This window comes from Muscardinus avellanarius (genome assembly GCF_963383645.1).
Source record: "Muscardinus avellanarius genome assembly, chromosome: 11".
NCBI lineage: Eukaryota > Metazoa > Chordata > Mammalia > Rodentia > Gliridae > Muscardinus > Muscardinus avellanarius.
Genome location: NC_137797.1, coordinates 103098963 through 103118797, shown reverse-complemented (window position 1 = coordinate 103118797; position 19835 = coordinate 103098963). Strand labels below are relative to the sequence as shown.

The 19835-nt window shown below is 50.2% G+C and overlaps 1 protein-coding gene across 1 annotated transcript in view; it reads right to left on the bottom strand.

The window, feature by feature from the left end:
* Nucleotides 1-19835, bottom strand: part of ETV6 (ETS variant transcription factor 6) — a gene marked incomplete at both ends in the record, with an annotated part of 226247 nt that overhangs the window by 27093 nt on the left and 179319 nt on the right. Inside the window, one exon of the mRNA XM_080705208.1 lies at nucleotides 12826-12960. Within this exon, the coding sequence (XP_080561334.1) occupies nucleotides 12826-12960 (135 nt within the window). The remainder of the gene's footprint in view (nucleotides 1-12825; nucleotides 12961-19835) is intronic.

Sequence of the window (19835 nt, the reverse complement as noted above, 5' to 3'; positions counted from 1 at the left end):
TCTCTGCAGACACCACTCCAAGGGGAAGCACTGGATGCAGTTGATAACATTAATGGCACAGAACTGGAGCTGTGGGTATTTAATTCTAGGCTCCTGGTGGTCTGGGCACAGCTGCCGTCAAGGCAGAAAACCCTGCAAGGAGACCTTCCGAGCTCCGTGTCGGTTTGCAAAGCTGGCGCCCACGCATGGAGTGGGTTCTGCCGTTCCTATCCTGCTGCCTCTGTTATTATAAGTTGGCAGCGGGTATGGAAACTTAGGAGACCAGAGCCAGCCGGCAGAGGAGCTCCGGACACAGGAAATACACTCACGGACAGTGGGTGCGCTAAACCCCCAGATGCAGGAGCCTTCTGCCTAAAACAAGAGGGTGTTTGGGGTTTGGCCTTGATGTCTGGGTTTGTTCTCGGTGAATTGCCCAGCTGGAAAACTGTCAAAGTGTCCATGCTGCCCTCGTTCTGAAGGTCTTCATACGGGAGGGAGAGTCACGCACAATTTTTCAGGGTGGACACAGAAGAGGAAGAGAGCCCAAGGTCTGTCGGGGACCCGTCACTCAGGGGAAAGCATTCACGGATCCCAAACCCTTCTCTCTTTTTGTGGGGGGCACTAGGGATTGAACCCAGGGGCATTCTACTTCTGAGCTATACCTCCAGTCCTTTATATATTTTGTTTTGAAATAGGGTCTTGCTGAGGATATCACTAAATCCCCGAGGCTGGCCGCGAACCTGCGATCGTGCCGTCTCACTCAACCAGGTACCAGGTTTACAGGTTTGCACCACCATGCCCAGCCCCAAATCTTGGTGGACCTCTTTTAGACGTAAATAATCCCCTTATTCTCACTGCCAAATAACTCTAAATCAACCAGGCCTTTCAATGGGATCCTTAAGGACAAGGTGTGATTTCTCATCCCCTTTCTTTAGCTTACAAGTTTCTCTATTTGTCATTGACAAAATGTGACCCAAGTCCATCATGTTATGTAAACCTAAAACAAAACAAAATCCATCTTTGGCAAAAGTCATGTGAAATTTCCCATGGGAAACTGGCTGAGCCCAAGTCTTCCAGGCAGCATAGAGGCTGAGCCCAAGTCTGTGCCTTGTACACCAGGCTCACATTTCCTCTGTCAAGCTTTCACTGCGCCACAGAGGCCGCTCAGAGAGGGGATGAGTCAGGGAGATGCCACTGGACGGACCAGCAGGTGGCACTAAGTCAGTAGCCTCCGCCACAAGGCTTCCAGTGTTCCAGAAGGTTCCATATCCCAGTCCAGAACAAATGATCTAAAGAGCTAAGGAAAAGCTAAAGGCTATAGTTAAATGTAACCTTATTTGGAAAGAAGGTCCTGGCAGATATCACTAGTAAAGATGAGGCCAGCCAGGCCTGGTGGCTCACGCCTGGAATCCCAGTACTGGGGAGGCCGAGACGGGAGGATCGCAGGTTTGTGGTCACTTAGGCCCTCTGCAACTCAGTGAGACCGTTTCAAAATAAAGAATAAAAAATAGAGCTGGGGTAGAATGTTCCATCCCCAGCACCACATACACAAATAAAATAAAATAAGATAAAAATAAAATAGCACAAGATGAGGTCATCTGAACCTCCAGCGTGACTGGTCCTCATGGAACGGGGCTCTGGACATAGAGGCGCACAGGAGGCAGCCACGTGACGACGACTGAGAGCGCCATGCAGGGAACACCAAGGCTCTGAGAGTTTCGGGAGCTAGAAGACGGGCCCAGAGCATGTCACCCCAAGCCTCCTGAGGGGCTGGCGCTGGCCCTCCCTGGGCTCGTGGGCTTGCAGCCAGTGGAACTCTGAGGGAAGACATTTCTGTTGTCTCAGCAGCTGGCTGGTTTGTGGTACTCTGTTATGGCCCTAGAAAACGAATGTACCCCACCCCATTCCTTTCGCTGAGTTTCAACTTCTGGGGGACCCTCTGCCTGCTCCCTTCAGCCTATTCATCACAGCAAATTGCCAATGTGGCTGAATTGCCTTGTAGGACCCAAGAAGAAAAATGGCCTGGTTTGGAGTATACAACTTCACCTACGTTTGTGTTTATAAACAGTAAGCCCTAAGCTCCGAGAATTTTATTCCTTTTTCTTTTCTTCTTTTGGGGACTGGGATCGGACCCAGGGACATTCTACCTCCGAACTACATCCCCCAGCCCTATTTTTTTTTTTTTTTAAATTTTGAAATTGGGTCTAAGTTGCTGAGGCTGGCCTCAAACCTACGATCCTCCTGGCTCCGCCTCCCAAGTCCTGGGATTAAGATTTGCATCACCACGACTGGCTATGAGCTGCTGGAGTTTTAAAGCATCTGATGAATGCTCAATCTTCCTCGCTGTAGGCTGGGAGCCGCCTCTCCCAGGGGTCAGGACACAAAGCACCTGCAAATCCAGACACAGATGAGGCTGATTCCAGCTCCTGGCTGCGCATAACCCATCTGTCTGGCTCTTCATTGGCAGAAGAGAAGAGTCTCTTTCAGTCTCCATAAAGCAGCGAAAAAGGGAATTAAGAAATCAAGGGATCAGATTTCAAGTGAACCAGTTACACCGGTGGGGGCTGACCTGCCAATCATTTATAGGGCAGGGGTCAGAGTGGCACAAAGACGAGGTTGAGAGTCTTAGGGAAACAGTAAGATAGCAATTCAATCTGAGAGTTTTGAACCAGACCCGCCCCCATCTCCTGATCTCAAAAGGATCCTGGCATTTACCCAAGGGTGGGAGGAAGTCGCTTAGACTTCCTGCCGATGCTGGGCAGTTATTCATGCCTGTAGGGGTCTCTTGCCACTAAAACTGCCATCTTAAGGAGCAAGCTAAGCCAGGCTTGGTGTCAAATGCTTGTCACCCCAGTACCTGGGAGACTGACACGGGAGGATCGCAGGTTCGTGGCCAGCCTCAGCTACTTAGTGAGGCCCTCTGCAACTCAGTGAGAGCCATTTCAAAATAAAGAATAAAAATGCAGGGCTTGGGGTGGAGCTCGGAGGTTGAATGCCCCTGGGTTCTATCTCTAGGACCACAAAATAAATAAAGAGAAAGAAAGCAAGGTTAAGCCGGGCATGGTGGCACATGCTTGTAATCCAGTACTTGGGAGGCTCGCAGGTTCAAGGACAGCCTCAGCGAGAAAGCAAGCTAACTTTGTGCTGTGGCGCACGCCTGCAATCCCGCTACTTGGGAGGCTAACAGGAGAATTCCAGCCCCAGCAATTTAGTGAGACCCCAGTTAGAAAAAATAATAATAAAGTAGGGCTGGAGGTGTAACTCAGAGGTAAAACACCTCTGGGCTTAATCCTCGAGAACATACACACACAAAAAGAACACAAATGGCCCTAGAGCTAAGAGCGGCCTCGAGGCCACTAGAGGATGCAGGGGGAGGCAGGGAGGACGAGTGGGTCCCCGCTTCCCCACAATGACTGAGGGCTCAGAGGAGCTGCCAACAGGCCCTTGCACAGTCCAGGAACCCCCACTCTGCTATGGCAAACAAATGCCGCAGTGGGGGGAAGGGTCAGAAGGTAAAAGGTCATACTGCCGTAGGTCCTGAAACCCAGGAAGTGAAGCAGGAAAAGGCTCGGAGCTGCTATTTCCTCATCTCTCAAGTGGGAGCAGGAAGTCAGGATCTGGGCTTGCTCATTTTCCCACTACCTGATTCAAGGAGTGAAGAATGCAAAGGGGCCAAGAGCTAAGCTTGTCCTCAACCAGGAGAGGAGCCAGAAGACCATCACGGAGGGGCCGGACTCCGAGTGGAGGCCGACGGTGCCACTCAAGGCTGACTTCCAAAAGTACTAAGGCTGGAACGAAGCTGGAGGTGGTGCCCGGCTCACCCACGACGGTGTGCCAGAGGAGCAAAGAGGCCGCACAGGCCTGGTTTGTGTGTGAAGTACACGCAGCAGCAGTGAGGAGAGAGGTTAGGAAAACGGGATGAGAAGAAGAAAGCACGCAGCCACTGCGCAGCAGTGTGAATCTGCCTAATGGGACTGAACTTGACAAATGAAAAGGCAAAGGCTTTTTATGTGTATTTTATCATTAAAAACTTAAAAAGGAGCTGGGCATCATGGTGCACACCTGTAATCCCAGTACTTGGGAGCTGAGATAGAAGGATTGCAGGTTCAAGGCTCGCTTCAACAACCTTACCCTTAGCAATTAGCGAGACCCTGTTCCAAAATTTAAAAAAAATAAATAAATAAGGGCTGGGGTGTACCTTGGAGGTAGAATGCTCCTGGGTTCAACCCTCAGTATTAAAAACAAGCCGGGCGTGGTAGCCACGCTTGTAATCCCCACGCTTGGGAGGCGGAGACAGGAGGATCGTGCAGGTTCAAAGTCAGCCTTGCTGGCTTAAGAGACCCTGTTTCCGAATAAAAAAAACTATATAAAAATAGGTCTGGGAGTGTAGCCCAGAGGTAGAAGGGTTTCCAGGAACCCCCGTACCACCAAAAAATAAACTAAAAAAAAAAAAAAAGTATTAAAAACAAAAACCAACAATAGCAACAAAAACCAAATAAATCTTACACAAAACGAGTTGGGCCCAGTGGCACACACCTATAATGCTGCCCACTCAGGAGTCTGCGGCAGAAGGATTGCAAATTCTAGGCCGGCCTGGGCATCTTAGTGAGACCCTGTCTCAAAATAAAAAATTAAAAGTGCTGGGGGTGTAGCTTGGTGGTAGAGTGCTGCTGGGTTCAATCCCCAGTACTGCAACACACACACACACACACCCCAGAAGAAAAGGAGGGAAAGCTCAACGCCAGGCGTCAATGGTGAGACGCACCAGTGGTGTGCTGACAGCACCGCGGGTGCTTGCGTCTGACAGGTGCTACGGGGGCATTGCTCTATGAATCCTTTCCTTTCTTACATCCACTCTAGGAGACAGGTGCTGCTCTGTTCTCTTTGCAGATGGAAACTGAGCCACGAGGAGGCAGAGTGACTTGCCTAAGGACATGAGGCTGGACAACAGGGAGCCGGGACTTGAACCCGCTGGTCAGGATGGACAGTGCACACCCTCACGCTGTCTCTTCCTGCACACACGAAACCACTAAAGCATCTGAGACACCAGAGCCCAGCCTGGTGGCCTCCCTGACACTGGGTCACCAGCACCATTCCAGCAAGGTGGGCGAACAAGGGTGACTTTTACAACAGCCAGGACTGAGTTGCGGCCGGAGCACGTCATTTCCTCCGCTGGGTGGCTGTCACGAGGCGCTGGCTTGTGGGGTCACCTGCTGGGACGCGCTGGTTCCTGAGATGGACCATGGCCAGTGCTTCCGCTCACAAAAGTGCTATCAGCTCAGAGCCCAACGGTCCCACCAGGCCAAGCCCACGCCTTCGGAAGTAGCCAGCCATCCCTCAGGCTCATTTCCTTCAGTTGACTATGGTTAATTTTTAAATTTTTTATTTATTTTTTCGTAGCACTAGGTATTGAACCCAGGAGCATTCTACCTCTGAGCTACACCCTAGTCCTTTTTTATTTCTATTTTGAAATAGGGTCTTGGTAGGTTGATAAGAATCTTATTACTTGCTGAGGCTGGCCTCAAACCTGCAATCCTCCTGTCTCAGGATCCCAAGTACTGGGGTTACAATTGTGTGCCACCCCACCCGGCTTACTATACGTTTTTAAAATCATGAACTGAACACATACTTTGGGTTCTCAAAAGTTCTTTCTGCAGCTGAGTGTGGTGGTGCACACTTGTAATTCCAGTGCTTGGTAGGCTGAGATAGGAGGATTGCAAGTTTGAGGCCAGCCTCTGTGATTTAGTGAGACTCTATTTCCAAGTAAAAAAATAAAATCAGTCAGGGGGTGTAGCTCAGGTAGAATGCCCCTGAGTTCAATCCCCAGTATAGCCAAAGAGAGAGAAAAGAGAAGAAAAGAGACGAGAGAGAGAGAGAGAAAGTTCTCTCTGCAGCTGGACAGGGCGGTGTATACATGTAATCCCAGTACTTGGGAGGCTGAGACAAAAGGATCACAGGCTCCAGGCCAGCCTCAGAAATTTAGAAAGACTGTTTCAATATTTAAAATAAACTAGGGCTAAGGATGTTGCTCAGAGGTAGCCCGCCACTGGGTTCAATCCCCCGTCCTAAAATAAATAAAGCTCTCTCCGCTGTAGTTGTGTTTGTGTCTGGTGGGACTAGAAGCAGGGGGCTGGGCCTGCCAGTGTCCCCAGCGAGGTGGCCTGCGTGTGCCCGGGCACCTCACTTCCTCAGCCCTCCCCACCCGCCAACCACTCTCCCGTGTCCAGGTGAGCGGCACAGTACACATCTGTACACGTGTGCTTTTCGTCTGTTTATCGGGCTGTGGTAAGAGGAACACAGACGAAGCCTGAGCGCTGCTGCTTGATCTGGGGATGGATTATTTTACTGCTTTTCGTCTCTATTTCCTCGTCAATAAAGTGAGGATAATAACATTACCTTTTTATAGTGTGGCTGTGAAGATTAAATGGTTTAAACATCTAAGAGCGTAGAAGGGCCTGGCGTACAATGAAGACCCGATGCATGTCAGCTATCAATTTGTGATTATGAAACAGAGGCATATATCTCAACTTCTTTAATTATCTCATTAAAATCGTGTAAGATTTCCTTCCTCCGAAACAGTCTTCAGACACTTGGACTTGGTGGTGGTGGGAGAGGTACTGTTTTTCTCAAGAAAGCAATTATAAATGCAACTCCAGCCAGGTGTGATGGCGTGTACCTGCAGCCCCAGTGCTGGGGAGGCCGAGACGGGATGATCGAGCGAGAGCGTGTTTCAAAACAAAACAAGTGCTTGATGTGCAACTTGGAGGAAGAATGCCCCTGGATTCAGTCCTTAGTATCAGAATGAGAGAGAGAGACACAGAGAGAGAGACACAGAGAGAGACAGAGAGAGAGACAGAGAGAGAGAGAGAGAGAGAGAGAGAGAGAGAGAGAGAGAGAGGGAAAGGAAGGTTTGTGGGCAGCAGTGAGTATGCCCTCTCCTGTTATCTGGCTCATTCTCCTGCGCTAGCTGTAAGGAAGATGGAATCCACAGTATTCCAAGGGGTCCCTCTGCAGAATCGGTGCGTTTAAAAGACAGGAGGGTCCCCTGTGAAGAGTAGTTAAGAGAAACAGACCTATTTATTCTGTGTGCGCGCGCACGAATTACTGGAGATTGAACCCAGGGACTTCTACCTCTGAGCTATACCCCCATCTATCTTCTATTTTATTTTGAAACACGGTCTCACTGTGTTGCTGAAGCTGGCTTGCGATTCTCCTGTCTCAGCCTCCCAGGCACTGGGATTGCACCTGCGCACCACCTCCGGCCCCGTCTACTCTACGGCGGTCACTGTGCAGAGAGCCTCATTCTGAGAGTTGGACCCACACTGGAAGCTTAGTTTATATGGCCCAGTGGGCTTTTCAAGGAACTACTATTTAAGTAGTTCAAACACCAAAGGACCAGTGGCCACTAACCATATATTTTGGGTCAAAATATTTCTTTGGAAAGGAGCTAAAATTCGTTCCTTTAACTCCATGGGATCTGAAAGCAACTGCTTTTGAGAAAATTAAGCTCTCAAAACCAGTTGTCACTCCAAAATGTTGGTACCCCAAATCCATTTATTTTATAATCATTTGTTGGACCCACATATCTTCACCTCTTGGGGTTTTGTGCAAAAAACATTGTTTATTTTGCTTCCTTTCTACAGAACTACCATCAAGTTCATATTGTGCAGATAAAATGACTCATAACAGTGAAAGCAAAGGAAGCTGAGTAAACTGAGTTTTCATCCTGAAATAAGTGCGCAGTGCCGCTCTCGGTCTGACTATCCACAAGGACGCGACTCCCAGAAGTCCTTGACGGAGGGGGGAAGGCCCAGGAGAGCTCGCCTGCTGCGCTGAGCGGCGGGGCAGGACTCGGCTACTTCTAGCTACCCAAGGCCCCGAGGGAGAGGCGGGTCTCCTTCATGGCTTCGAGATAATGTTAGGATCTTAGAACTGTAAGAGACCTTAGGATCATTTAGTCAACCCTTTCTTATGACTGGAGAAACTGAGGCCAGAGAAACTGAGTCTGAGTCCTTGTGATTTGCTCCTGACCTCTAACCATGCTCTCTCTTTCTTCCTCTCTCTCTCTCTCTCTCTCTCTCTCTCTCTCTGTCTCTGTCTCTGTCTCTGTCTCTCTCTGTCTCATCCCAGGACGTGGTGGCTCTGATTCACGCTTCTTGTCCTGGTTTCTCCTTAATGGGGCCCAGCACTGTCTTGAGTGGTTCAGTGCAGGTGAACCACTGTGAGGTTAACCTAATTATATAATAATATCACCCTCCCTTCTCATAACTAAGAGGGAAGAGAGTGGAAATACCGGTCTTCCTAGACATAGGTGGGAATCTGCTGACCGCCTGGCAGGGGCCTGACAGGATTTCAGAGATGAGTGTTTACAAACGGACAGCTGGACTCTGGCTTTAACCTCCTTCCCAGGACGGAAGCAGTGCCAACACCAGCTTCCTAGCGTCTGCGCCGTGACTGCCAGGACGGAAAGTGAGGCTCCAGGGTACCAAGCTCAGGGGGAGCCCTGGGGGGACTGCTGCTGGACTGCACGGGAGCCCTTGTCGTGCGAGATGAGTTCTGTGGGAGCTGGTTAGACTGGCGGCCGGCCGGGGTGAGAAGTCGCGAGAGGCATCCTGTCCCGCACGGGTGGGGCATCCCCGATCCAAACTCCAAAATCCTCCAAAGTCTGGAACCTTCTCAAAGCTGACATGACTTCACCCCTGGAAAACCCCACGGACCTCATGGGACAGGGTGCAAATAAATGCAGGCACGTTGGTAAACTGTGCAAAAATGAAACGAGAAAATGGCACACACCTGTAATCACAGGCACGCAGGAGGCTGAGGCAGGAGATGGCCAGGCTTGGCACCTCAGGAACACCCTGTCTCAAAATAAAAGATAAAAGCTAGGTGGCTTGTAATCCCAGCATTCAGGAGGCTGAGACAGGAGGATGTGTGTTCGTGGCCAGCCTCAGCTACTTAGTGAAGACCTCTGCAACTCAGTGAGACCCAGTTTCAAAATAAAGAATAATAATAATTTAAAAAAAATTGGGCTGGGGTGTAGCTTGGAGGTAGAATGCTCCCTGGGTTCCATTCCTAGTACTGCAAAATAAATAAATAAATAAATAAATAAATAATAAAAAAGGGATAGGAATACAGTTCAGTACTGCAAAAATAAAATACAATAAAATTAAAAATAATGAAATAATTTTTGTGGTATTAGAGATTGAACCCAGGGGCATTTTACCTCCAAGATATATCTGCAGCTATATTTTATTATTTATTTTGAAACAGGGTGTCACTAAGGTGCAGAGGGCTCACAAGTTGCTCAGGCTGGTCGGGAACCTGCAATTCTCCTGTCTCAACCTCCCAAGTACTGGGATTATAAGCATGTGCCACCATGCCCAGCTTATTTTTTTGTTCTTTATTTTGAACTAGGGTCTTACTAAGTTGTAGAGAGCCTCACTAAGTAGCTGGGGCTGGCTGTAAACCTGCGATCCTCCTGCCTCAGCATCCCAAGTACTGGGTTTATAAGCATGTACCAATCATGCCTGGCAAAATAAAAATATTATATAAAATTATCTTCAGCTTTTGTGTATAAGGTATATATACATAAACACAAATTTTGTGTTTAGATTTGGTTTCCATTCCCAAGAAATCTCATTCTGTATATGCAAGTACTGCAGAAATTGAAACACTTCCAATCCCAAGATTTTGGACAAGGGATACTGTGTGTGTGTGTGTGTGTGTGTGTGTGTGTGTGTGTGTGTGTGTGTGTGTTTGAGAGAGAGAGAGCCAAGTCAATAGCAACATAAGTAGTCTTGGGCCAACATATTTTTTTATATCTAACCCTAATTATATAAAACAAACCGAAGAAGTAATGTTTGATATGTATAATTTTCCATTACAGATTTTTTCTCAGAACCAGATCTTTCTATATGCTAACTTATGCTCACACCAATCACCTATTACCTTTCACAGTGAAATAAAACAGTGTTAGCCGGGTGTGGTTGCGCACGCTTGTAATCCCCGCGCTTGGGAGGCGGAGACAGGAGGATCGCACGGGTTCGAAGCCAGCCTCAGCTACTTAGTGAGGCTCTCAGCAACTTAGTGAGACCCTGTTTCCAAATAAAATATAAAAATAGGTCTGGGAGTATAGGCTGGAGGTAGAAAGCCTCTGGGTTCCACTCCCAGTACCACAAAACAAAACATAAATAAATAAAAGTGTTGCCCGGTGTGGTGGTTCTTGCCGGTAATCCCAGTACTTGGGAGGCTGAGACAGGAGGGTCCCAGGTTCAAGGCCAGCCTCAGCAACTTAGTGAGACCTTGTTTCAAAATTAAAAAAATGTTCCAGGCGTGGTGGTGTACGCTTGTAATCCCCACGCCTGGGAGGCGGAGACAGGAGGATCGCGCAGGTTCGAAGCCAGCCGCGCTGACGTAAGAGACCCTGCCTTGGGGTAGAAAGCAGTTGCCCTACTGCTGCGCTGCTGGAGAGGAGTCACATCAGGGAGATGGCGCGCGGTCTGGCGCCTCCAATCACCTTTGGGAGTAAGACTGGTACTCAAATTCCAAATGGGATTTTTTTTAACAATAAGTGAAAGAAGGAAGGGGGACCCGCGCGGCCCCTCTTTATCTGCAGAGGCTGCGGAGGGCTGGATTCTTGCCCTCATGCCTGGCTTCAGCAAACTCGCCTTCTTCTGTGTCTGGACTGGCTGCTGGCTATTATCAAGCGGAGATGTCGAGGCAGGGACAGCAGAGGAACACGAAAAGTGACCGGGGCGGGGCCGCTGCTAACGTCAGCGGGGTGGGGCCTGGGCACAGGCGCAGAGCTGCTGCAAATGCCCAGGGACCTGCCGCGAGGGCTCGGCAGACAGGCCGCTCCTCTGTGAAGCCTTAAGAGTACACAGGCCAGGCGAGGTGGGCACGCTTGCAATCCCACATTCGGAGGCTGAGACAGGAGGATCCGGGTTTGAGGACAGCCTCAGCTACTTAGTGAGGCCCTTTGCAACTCAGTGAGACCCTGTTTCAAAATAAAGAATAAAAAAAATAGGCCGGGCGTGGTGGGGATGCGCAGTCAGTTTAAGGAAACTCCCCAAGGGATGGGAACCTCAGGCGGTGATAATCCAGGTCTAAGGAGAAGACTCAGAGGCACCGCGCGTTCACAGGTCTGCCTCGATGGGGCACCTGTGAGCCTCACGGCGCGACTCGGCACTGCCGCGGGCACGAGCTCGGCCGCCCAACAAGATGGTGCTCAAAGCAACATTTAAAACCCTCCTGTCCTCAAATACCTGCTTTCAAACTACATCTAGGGCTGCACTTCAATTCTGGCCTTGTGCTGTCTACGGAGGCTCTGAAGACTCCTCACGTCACAAGAGGAGCAGCAGCCGGGGCCCCGGGACGCTGAATTCACACCAGGAAACCTTCACTGCACGGGGAGAAAGCTTGGCCCGAGAGTCCTGCCACCAGCTGCCAGCGCCCACTGCTCTAATACCCTCAATGTCTCCCCGTTACTCCCCCCACGGCCCGAAGGTCGCAGTTCTCCACACCTGGGTACCGAGCTAACGCCCCCATCAGCTCGTTACGATGGCAGGATGCGCTGCCGAAGTGTCAGGGCTATCCAAGCGTGCGGGGTCACCATCTTGGACCGCCTCGGGGTGAGTACGTGGTACTTGGCTGGGTGGGATCTGTCCCCGAGTGGACCAATCCCCAGGGACCTGGTGTCGCCTCCGAGCTGCGGTCTTTGTGTCGTCTCACCAGGAATGCCGACCCCTCTTTCCTCAAGCTCGCCACGCACCCGCCTCAATGTCCTTCTCATTGTGACCGTGACAACTGTTAGCCTCAGCGTTTGGGTAACGTTTATGCTGCCGTGTCTAAAGTTTCTGTAAAAGTATGGTGCTGGCCGCAGATGGGCGGGAGAATTTGCCATCTCTATATCCTCCCTGACCCCCCGATTACTAAGCGCTCTTAAATTATTATTATATCAGGCCTCGTGTCATTGGCGTGGGAGAAGGCCATGGTCAGGAAGCCGCCCTGAGTGGCGACCTCCCGTGGCGGGACTACGGAGCAAGCCGCGTCCACACGAGCCCCAGCACTGCAGCGGCCAGGCCTCGCGGGCCGGTTACTTTATCTGCTCTATCTGGAAGTCTATCGATCCGTCTAGAGTTGACCGTTTTCACAGTGAAAGAGCACGTGGGGAGAGATGAGCCCGAACCCCACACCAACCCACTGTCCTCAATTCCCAGGCCCGGCCCCACTCTTGGGCGTCTTCTCTGCCTGGGATGTTCTCGGTCTCTCACCGCGGACCCTCACAGGGTCCTCTGGAGCCCTCCCCTCCCAGAGGCAACTCTGCACCTGGATGTCATCTCCCTCCTGCCAGGTCGCGTGGTCCTACAATGACAATCAGACTTTTATTCTTGGGTGCACACTTATCTCCTGACTTGGCTTAGACTGTGCGCTTCAGAGAGCCTAGGATATGATATCTTATTATTAGTATGAATTTTTGCACTGGTGGGATTGAAGCCAGAGGTATTCTACCTCTGAGCTCCAACCCCAGCCCATATTATTATTATTATTATTACTATTATTATTATTATTATTATTATTTCCTTTGAAACAGAGTCTTGCTAAGTTGCCGAGGCTGGCCTTGAACCTGGGATCCTCCTGTCTCAGCCTCCCAAGTAATGAGATCATAGGCACCACCGCTCCCAGCTCTATCTTACTCATCGAGGTACAACCGCTCGCGCCTTATACCGTGTAGGCGTTCAATAAATGCCTGCTGGGTGAATGCACAGGCGGAGGCACACTGCGTCTGCGAGGGACCGCCTGGGCTGGTCTGACCCGCAGGCGAGGGAAGGACGTGGAGGCAGGTACCTTCCTCGTGGTTCTGGCGCAGCAGGACTTCTGGCTGTGTGTGTGTAGAGTTCCCAGGGTGGAAGAACGGCGAGAAGAGGATCCGAGGTTTCCTCTGCTTCAGGATGTGCTGGAGGAGTTCATAGAGCACGTCACCTGGAGGGGAGGGAGGAGGGAAGGGAGGCTTGAGTCCGGGCTGCTGAGCGACCGAGGCCTGCCCCCGGCAGTGGGGCACGGGGGCCGCAAAGGGGTGCTGCTGACCCTCCTCGTGCGGAGCTCCGAGGGAGCAGGGCGCAGCGCGTGCAGCTCAGATCGGCAGCATCGTGGGGTTTTCTTTTTTTCCAGTACTAGGGATTGCACCCAGTAGCATTTTACCTCTGAGTTATACCTCCAGCCCGATTTTTAACTCTTTATTTTGAAACAGGGTCTCATTAGTTGCAGAGGGCCTCACTAAACAGCCGAGGCTGGCCGCGAACAGCGAGCCTCCTGCCTCAGCCCCTCAAGTGCTGGGATGCGTGTGCGCCGCCCGCCCGGAGATGTTCTCTATTACTGAACTGCTGTGGTCCTGCCGACCGCAGCTCACGGCGGGGCAGCCTGACTTGAGAGGGAGCATAGCCCGGAGTTAGAAGGCCCCTGGGTTTCATCCCCAGTACCCTCCCCCCAAAAAAAAAAATCTGAAATGACAGCTGAGCTGGGTGTAAAAGAAGGTATTGTCACCAAAATACTAGGAATGAGCTGGGACAATGTAAACATCCCCCATTGGGGCTCAATTATGGGATATCCCCGGGAAAAGCTCAAGTGTTGGCAGTGCAGAAATGAAACAGCCGAGTCAGGATTCTAACCCGATCAGAGGCAAAATCGTTGGCGGAGTCATGATTTGCATGGACTTCGGCTGGAGGAGGTCGACGGGGAGGGTGTGGCGCTGGTCCCTTCCTCTGGCTGGCTCTGCTTCCCGGCTGCGGTGAGCCGCTTTCCTCTGCCACGTCCTGCCGCCTTGGTGCTTCCACCTAGGAGCCCGCACCGTGGGCTGAACATCCAGAACCGAGACCATGAGCCAGACGGACCTCTCCCTCCGCTGAGTTGCTCTGATCAAGGGCTTTGATGGCAGCAGTGGGAGGGCCAAGTGATGCTCCCTCTCAAGTCAGGCTGCCCCGCCGTGAGCTGCGGTCGGCAGGACCACAGCAGTTCAGTAATAGAGAACATCTCCGGGCGGGCGGCGCACACGCATCCCAGCACTTGAGGGGCTGAGGCAGGAGGCTCGCTGTTCGCGGCCAGCCTCGGCTGTTTAGTGAGGCCCTCTGCAACTAATGAGGGCTAGAGTGGGGGCCGCAGCCCCGGCACCAGGTCACCTTGAGCAAGTCCCCAGCCTTCTTTGCTGAATGCAAATCGCAGCCCAAACTTCCGGGGCCAGCTGTGCTGTGTGGCCTGGCGCAGGCCATGGCAACGCAGAGCCGCACCTGAGCCGGCAGCGCACCTGCCGCCGACCCGGCCAGGCTCAGGGGCTGTGCCGCCTGCAAGGCCTCCCTGCTGGAGCTCAACCGAGGGCCAGAGGGAGGAGTCACTTTTTCTTTCCCTCCCTCCTCCTTTCCTCTCTCCATCTCCAGCCCTACTTTATTTTTTATTTTGAGAGTCTAACCTTGAATCTGCAATCCTCCTGCCTTTAGCCTCCCAAGTACCTGGGTTACAGATGTGCGTGAGCACGCCTGACTAAGTGTTTTGTGCAAAATGAGAACACGGCTCGCAGACTTGGCAAGGCTGTGAGGAGGTCACATGAGATGTTATGTGCAAAACACAAATCCTTTTCACACTGCAGGCGCACTAGATGGTACCCCTCATAATTGCGATAATTATTAACAGTCTCAAAAATCTGGCAAAAATTTCCTTTGCTCAATACTTTGTGTGTGTGTGTGTGTGGTGCTGGGGATTAAACCTGGGGGCATTCTACCTCCACGCTATACCTCTGGCCCTATTTTATTTCTATTTTGAAAGGAGGTCACTGGGCGTGGTGGTGCTGGCTTGTAATTCTAGTAATGGGGAGGCCGGGACAGAGGATCTCAGGTTCAAAATCAGCCTCAGAAACTTAGCGAGACACTGTTTGCAAGTAAGATATAAATCAGGCTGGGCTGTAGCCGCAGGTAGAATGCCTCTGGGTTCAATCCTCAGAACCAAAAGAACCCAAACAAAACAAACACAAAAAGAAAGAAAGAAAGAGACTCTCACTAGTTTGATGATGAGAGGCTCACTACTTGCTGAGGCTGTCCTCGAATCTGCCATCCTCCTGTCTCAGCCTCCCAAGCACTGGGATTACAGGTGTGCACCCCCTCACCCCTGCTCAGTCCTTTTGTATTTACAGCACGCACGTACATTTCATACTCACATTCTTTTTTGTTTTGAGACGGGGCCTTGCTCAGTTGCTGAGGGGCTTGCTACCTTGCTGAGGTTGTCCTCAAATCTGTGATTCTCCTGTCCCAGCCTCCCAAACACTGAGATCGCAGGCGTGTGCCCCCCCCAAGCTAAGTCACATTTGTGCAATATTTTCTTAAGTCAAGCCAACATCAATTTCATATAGACACTTCTAGTGTTTACACCACTTTGTTTATACACTTTGGGGTTGCCTCACCGCTCGTGCACGCGCGCTCGCTCTCTCTCTCTCTGTGGTCATAGGGATGGAACCCAGGGGCCTTCTACCTCCAGGCTACACCTGCAGGCCTATTTTATATTTTCTTTGGAAATAGAGTCTCACTAAGTTGCAGAGGGCCTCACTAAGTAGCTAAGGCTGGCTGCGAACCTGTGATCCTCTTGTCTCAGCCTCCCAAGCGCGGGGATTACAAGCGTGCGCCACCATCCCGATATAGGACCAAATATTTGAAACTTGGCTTCATAGTTTATGTCTTAGACACAGAAATCCTGAGAAAAAGGGGGGGAGTGTCAGTGGTAGAAAAATGTGAACATTATATTTAAGATAAGAATAAACCCTTTAGAAAAGATATAATCTGCCAGGTATGGTGGCACATGTTTATAATCCCAGTACTTGGGAGGCTGAGACAGGAGGATAACAGGTTCAAGGCCAGTCTCAGCTATTTAGTGAGGCCCTCCACAACTTAGTGAGACCCTCAAAATAAAGAATAAAAAATAGGGCTGGAGGCGTAGCTCGGAGGTAGAATGCCCCTGGGTTCCATCCCTAGTACTGTCCACACACACACACAAAACAAAAGATATAATAAGACAACTCCCTGGAGAGGGAATGTGTATAGAAAGTAAGGTAAGATAAAGAATAAGCTCTTGAGAAAATAGAAATACTGTGAAATAATTATGTGGTTTGTTTCACGTCATCGTGAAATCACCGTGCAGGACAGGGCCAGCAGATACCGCCGCCCGCTCGCACATGGGATGAGGGCTGACGAATGGAGCCATCTTCCCGTGAGTCTCTAAGCAGCCCTCTGACGTGCAACACACACTTTTTGTTTCTTCAAAGGGAAGACGGCTGCGCCTGGGTGTCTTGAGTGAAGGGCCGCGGCGGCAGCAGCTCCTCCACTGGCCGGCTGCGATTCCCCTCCTGCACTGCGCCCTCGGCTCTGCGGCTTCATCCTCAAACCATCGGATGACACAGCCCGGCCATTTAGCCACGCACCTCCCGTTACGCAACAGACGATTAGGCAAGCCAGTTCAAGGAACCGCGCGTGTAGAAAAAAAAAAGACGAGTGCTTTTGTTTTAACTTTGAAGTGGAATTTTACTACATCTGAAGAATATAAGCAAAGCCTGTTTCCAAAGACAAAGGCTCTGGCAGGTTGGAGAGGAAAGAAATAACTTAGAAATCACATTCTGGTGCACTAGGAAACCAGCAAATTTTAGTATCTCCACAATTCACAGTGCATTTAGGACATCGCCAATAATAGTTTTTAAAACTGAATTGATAGATTTTTTTTGTGTGTGTGTGTATTAACGGAGATTAAACCCAGGGGTATTCTACCCAGGAGCTCTGCCCCTAGCCCTATCTTATGTTGTTGTTTTTTTTTTTTTTAAACAGGGTCTCTCTTTAAGTTGCTGAGGCCGTTCTCAAACCTGTGATCCTACTGTCTCAGCCTCCCAAGTACTGGGATTATAGGTACGTGCCACCATGCCAGGCAAATTGAAGAAATTTAAAAATGTGTTTCTGCTGGGCATGGTGACCCACGTTTGTAATCCCAGCATTTGGGAAACTAAGACAGGAGGACTACAGTTCACGAACAGCCTCAGCTACTTAGGCCCTTTGCAACTCAGTGAGCCCCTGTTTTGAAATATAGAATAAAATATAGGGCTGGGAGTGTAGCTCGGAGGTAGAATGCCCCTGGGTTCCATCCCTAGTACTAAAAAAATTTTTTTCTTTCCCTTTTTTAGCATTGATAGCATAGCATGACTTAAATTTGATAATGTTGGAGGGTTTTGTTTATATGAAGTAATGGGTTCATAACTCTATCCCACCTGAACACAGTACAATGGATAAATATAAATAAGTGGTACTATAAAAGATAACAGCTGGGCACGGGTGGTGGCACACCTATGATTCGAGTACTTGGGAGGCTGAGACAGGAGGATAACAGGTTCTTGGTCAGCCTCAGCTACATGGTGAGGCCTTCCACAACTTCGCGAGACCCTGTTTCAAAATAAAATTGGGCTGGTGGTACATGGCGTGGAGGCAGAACGTCCTTGGGTTCAATCCCCAGTGGGAACAAACAAAACCTGTCTATTCCCTCTTATTGACATGTTATCCCAGAGTCTCAAAGTAACCCAGTAGCCAAATACCTCTCTGAATTTAAATCACCCAGAACCATTTAATTGTGGCAACTATAGTAACCCAAGGACTACGTAAAATTACCCTCTTTAGGTGATGTTTTCATAAAATTGAGATCCTTTTACATTTATCCTTTAGCTTTGTGAATATTATGTCAATCTGTTATGTCATCTGAAAGCCTATTCCAAGCAAAACACCCCATTTGTCTCTAAAGCTGACCTTTTTTATTGACCATATAATTGTGTGTGTGTGTGTACAGATATACACATCACATATTTGATCTAATATTTGGTTTTGGTGGGTTAGAAAGGGAAGAAATCATTTCTATATATTTAGTAGAAATGATTTATATACATTTAGTGCTAGGAGTTGAACCTAGGGGTATTCTACCACTGAGTTACATCCCAGCTCTTTTTACTTTATTTTGAAACACGGTCTCACTAATTTGCTGGGGGTCTTGCTAAGTTGCAGAGGCTGGACTTGAACCTACAATCCTCCTGTTTCAACCTCCTGGGTACTGGGATTACAGGTGTGTGCCACCGCGCCTGGCCTGGGGGTCAGGCAGTTACTGACCATGCAGGACATTCCAAGTGTGGCCTGCTTTATTCTAGTGGTGGTGGGGGGGAGAATTCTTGTCCCAGAAGTGAAGAAGTATAATTTGTTAAGCTAGCCAAAGAATATGGCGTACAGCATTTAGAAAAGTTTCTTCTTTGAACTTAAGGCACATTAATGTTGCAGGTAATGACAAAGCATGGAAGCCCGTTCTCTTCTTCGACACCGAAGATGACGAGCTAAGAGAGCAGAGCGCTGGGAGGGCCCGGCAGGAAAGAGCTGGTGGGAGGTGTAAACATTTCCTCATGACCACTGGGCCGCCACATACTTTTGTTTTATTCCAGCAGTGCCATGGCTAGCGAGACACTCCTTTTTTTTGGTGGTACTGGGGTTCCTGGAAGCCCTTCTACCTCCGGTCTACACTCCCAGACCTATTTTATACTTTTTTATATTTGGAAACAGGGTCTCTTACGCCAGCGCGGCTGGCTTCGAACCTGCGCGATCCTCCTGCCTCCGCCTCCCAAGCGCGGGATTACGGGCGTGCCCACCACGCCCGGTGAGGCCCTGCTTCTGATTCTCCTTAGGCACCAAAGGAAAAAAGATCGAGAAACAGAAACAAGAAGCAAACAAACAAGAACAGGAGGAACACGCACAGAACGAGTTTCACAGTGCGACTAGCACGAAGGGGTCAAAGAGTTTCACAGTGCGACGAGCATGCAGGGGTCAAACACCTGTTCGCCGCCTATCAGATGGGTAGTGGTACTGTGTACTGAAACACCGCTTCAGCGTTAAGTTGGGCCAGACCGTAAGAGCTGAAGGGAGCTCAGGATCTCACGGTGAACATCCCGTTTACACACAAGGGAAATAAAGTCCACGATGTGACGTGATGTGTGCCGCACGGACGTCTAGCTTTTCTGCCAAAGCAGAAAGACCACACTGGAAGAGACAGTGGCCCTGCCCCATCTGTGCAAGGAAAAGGCCTTTCAACCCTAACCTCGTCTTTGCCCAACGAGAACACAGCGGCACACCCCTAGACAAGACTCCTCTGCGCTCCGAGGTTTCCTCGCAGGCCTGCTAGCAGGTGCCACTTTGAAGTCGTGCCCACAGTGTTGTACCAGGTGCCTTCATCAAACCGCCCACAGTATAAACTCACCCTTCTCTCAGCTCACGACCCTCGCGCTGGGCCGCTGCTCCTGCCGTTCCCCGCTCAGCCTTCGCTCCTGTTCCAGATTTTCTCTGGCAGAAGAGGCCAAGCCTCCTAGAATTCTTTTTGACTTTCCCCAAAACCAGCTCTCACCACGACCTCCAACTCCACTGCCCCTCACAGCTAAGCACGCCACGGCCCAGGCAACTGGCGTGTCCTGCCAATCCCTCCCTAGACTTCACTGCCTGGTCTCGGAGATGTAAGCAATAGCATTCTAACTAGCTCTCCTGCTTGTAGTGACCCACTGAGTCCACTGCCGGCCCTGGCACCAAATGTCTACTCCAAGGGGTGGGCTCGGATCCTGCCATTCTCTCAACCAAACTCCCCGGTAATCTCCCATCACCTGCAAAAGGAAACACAAATGTCTCCCGGGTTGTCCAGGGACAATAACGCGGGGTCACTGTTCAACCTGTATTTACTGTGTGCCACCTGGACATGAGGGCAGGTGCTAGGTAGGACATGGCAGCTAAAAACCAAATCTGCGCCTCACAAAATTTGCTGCT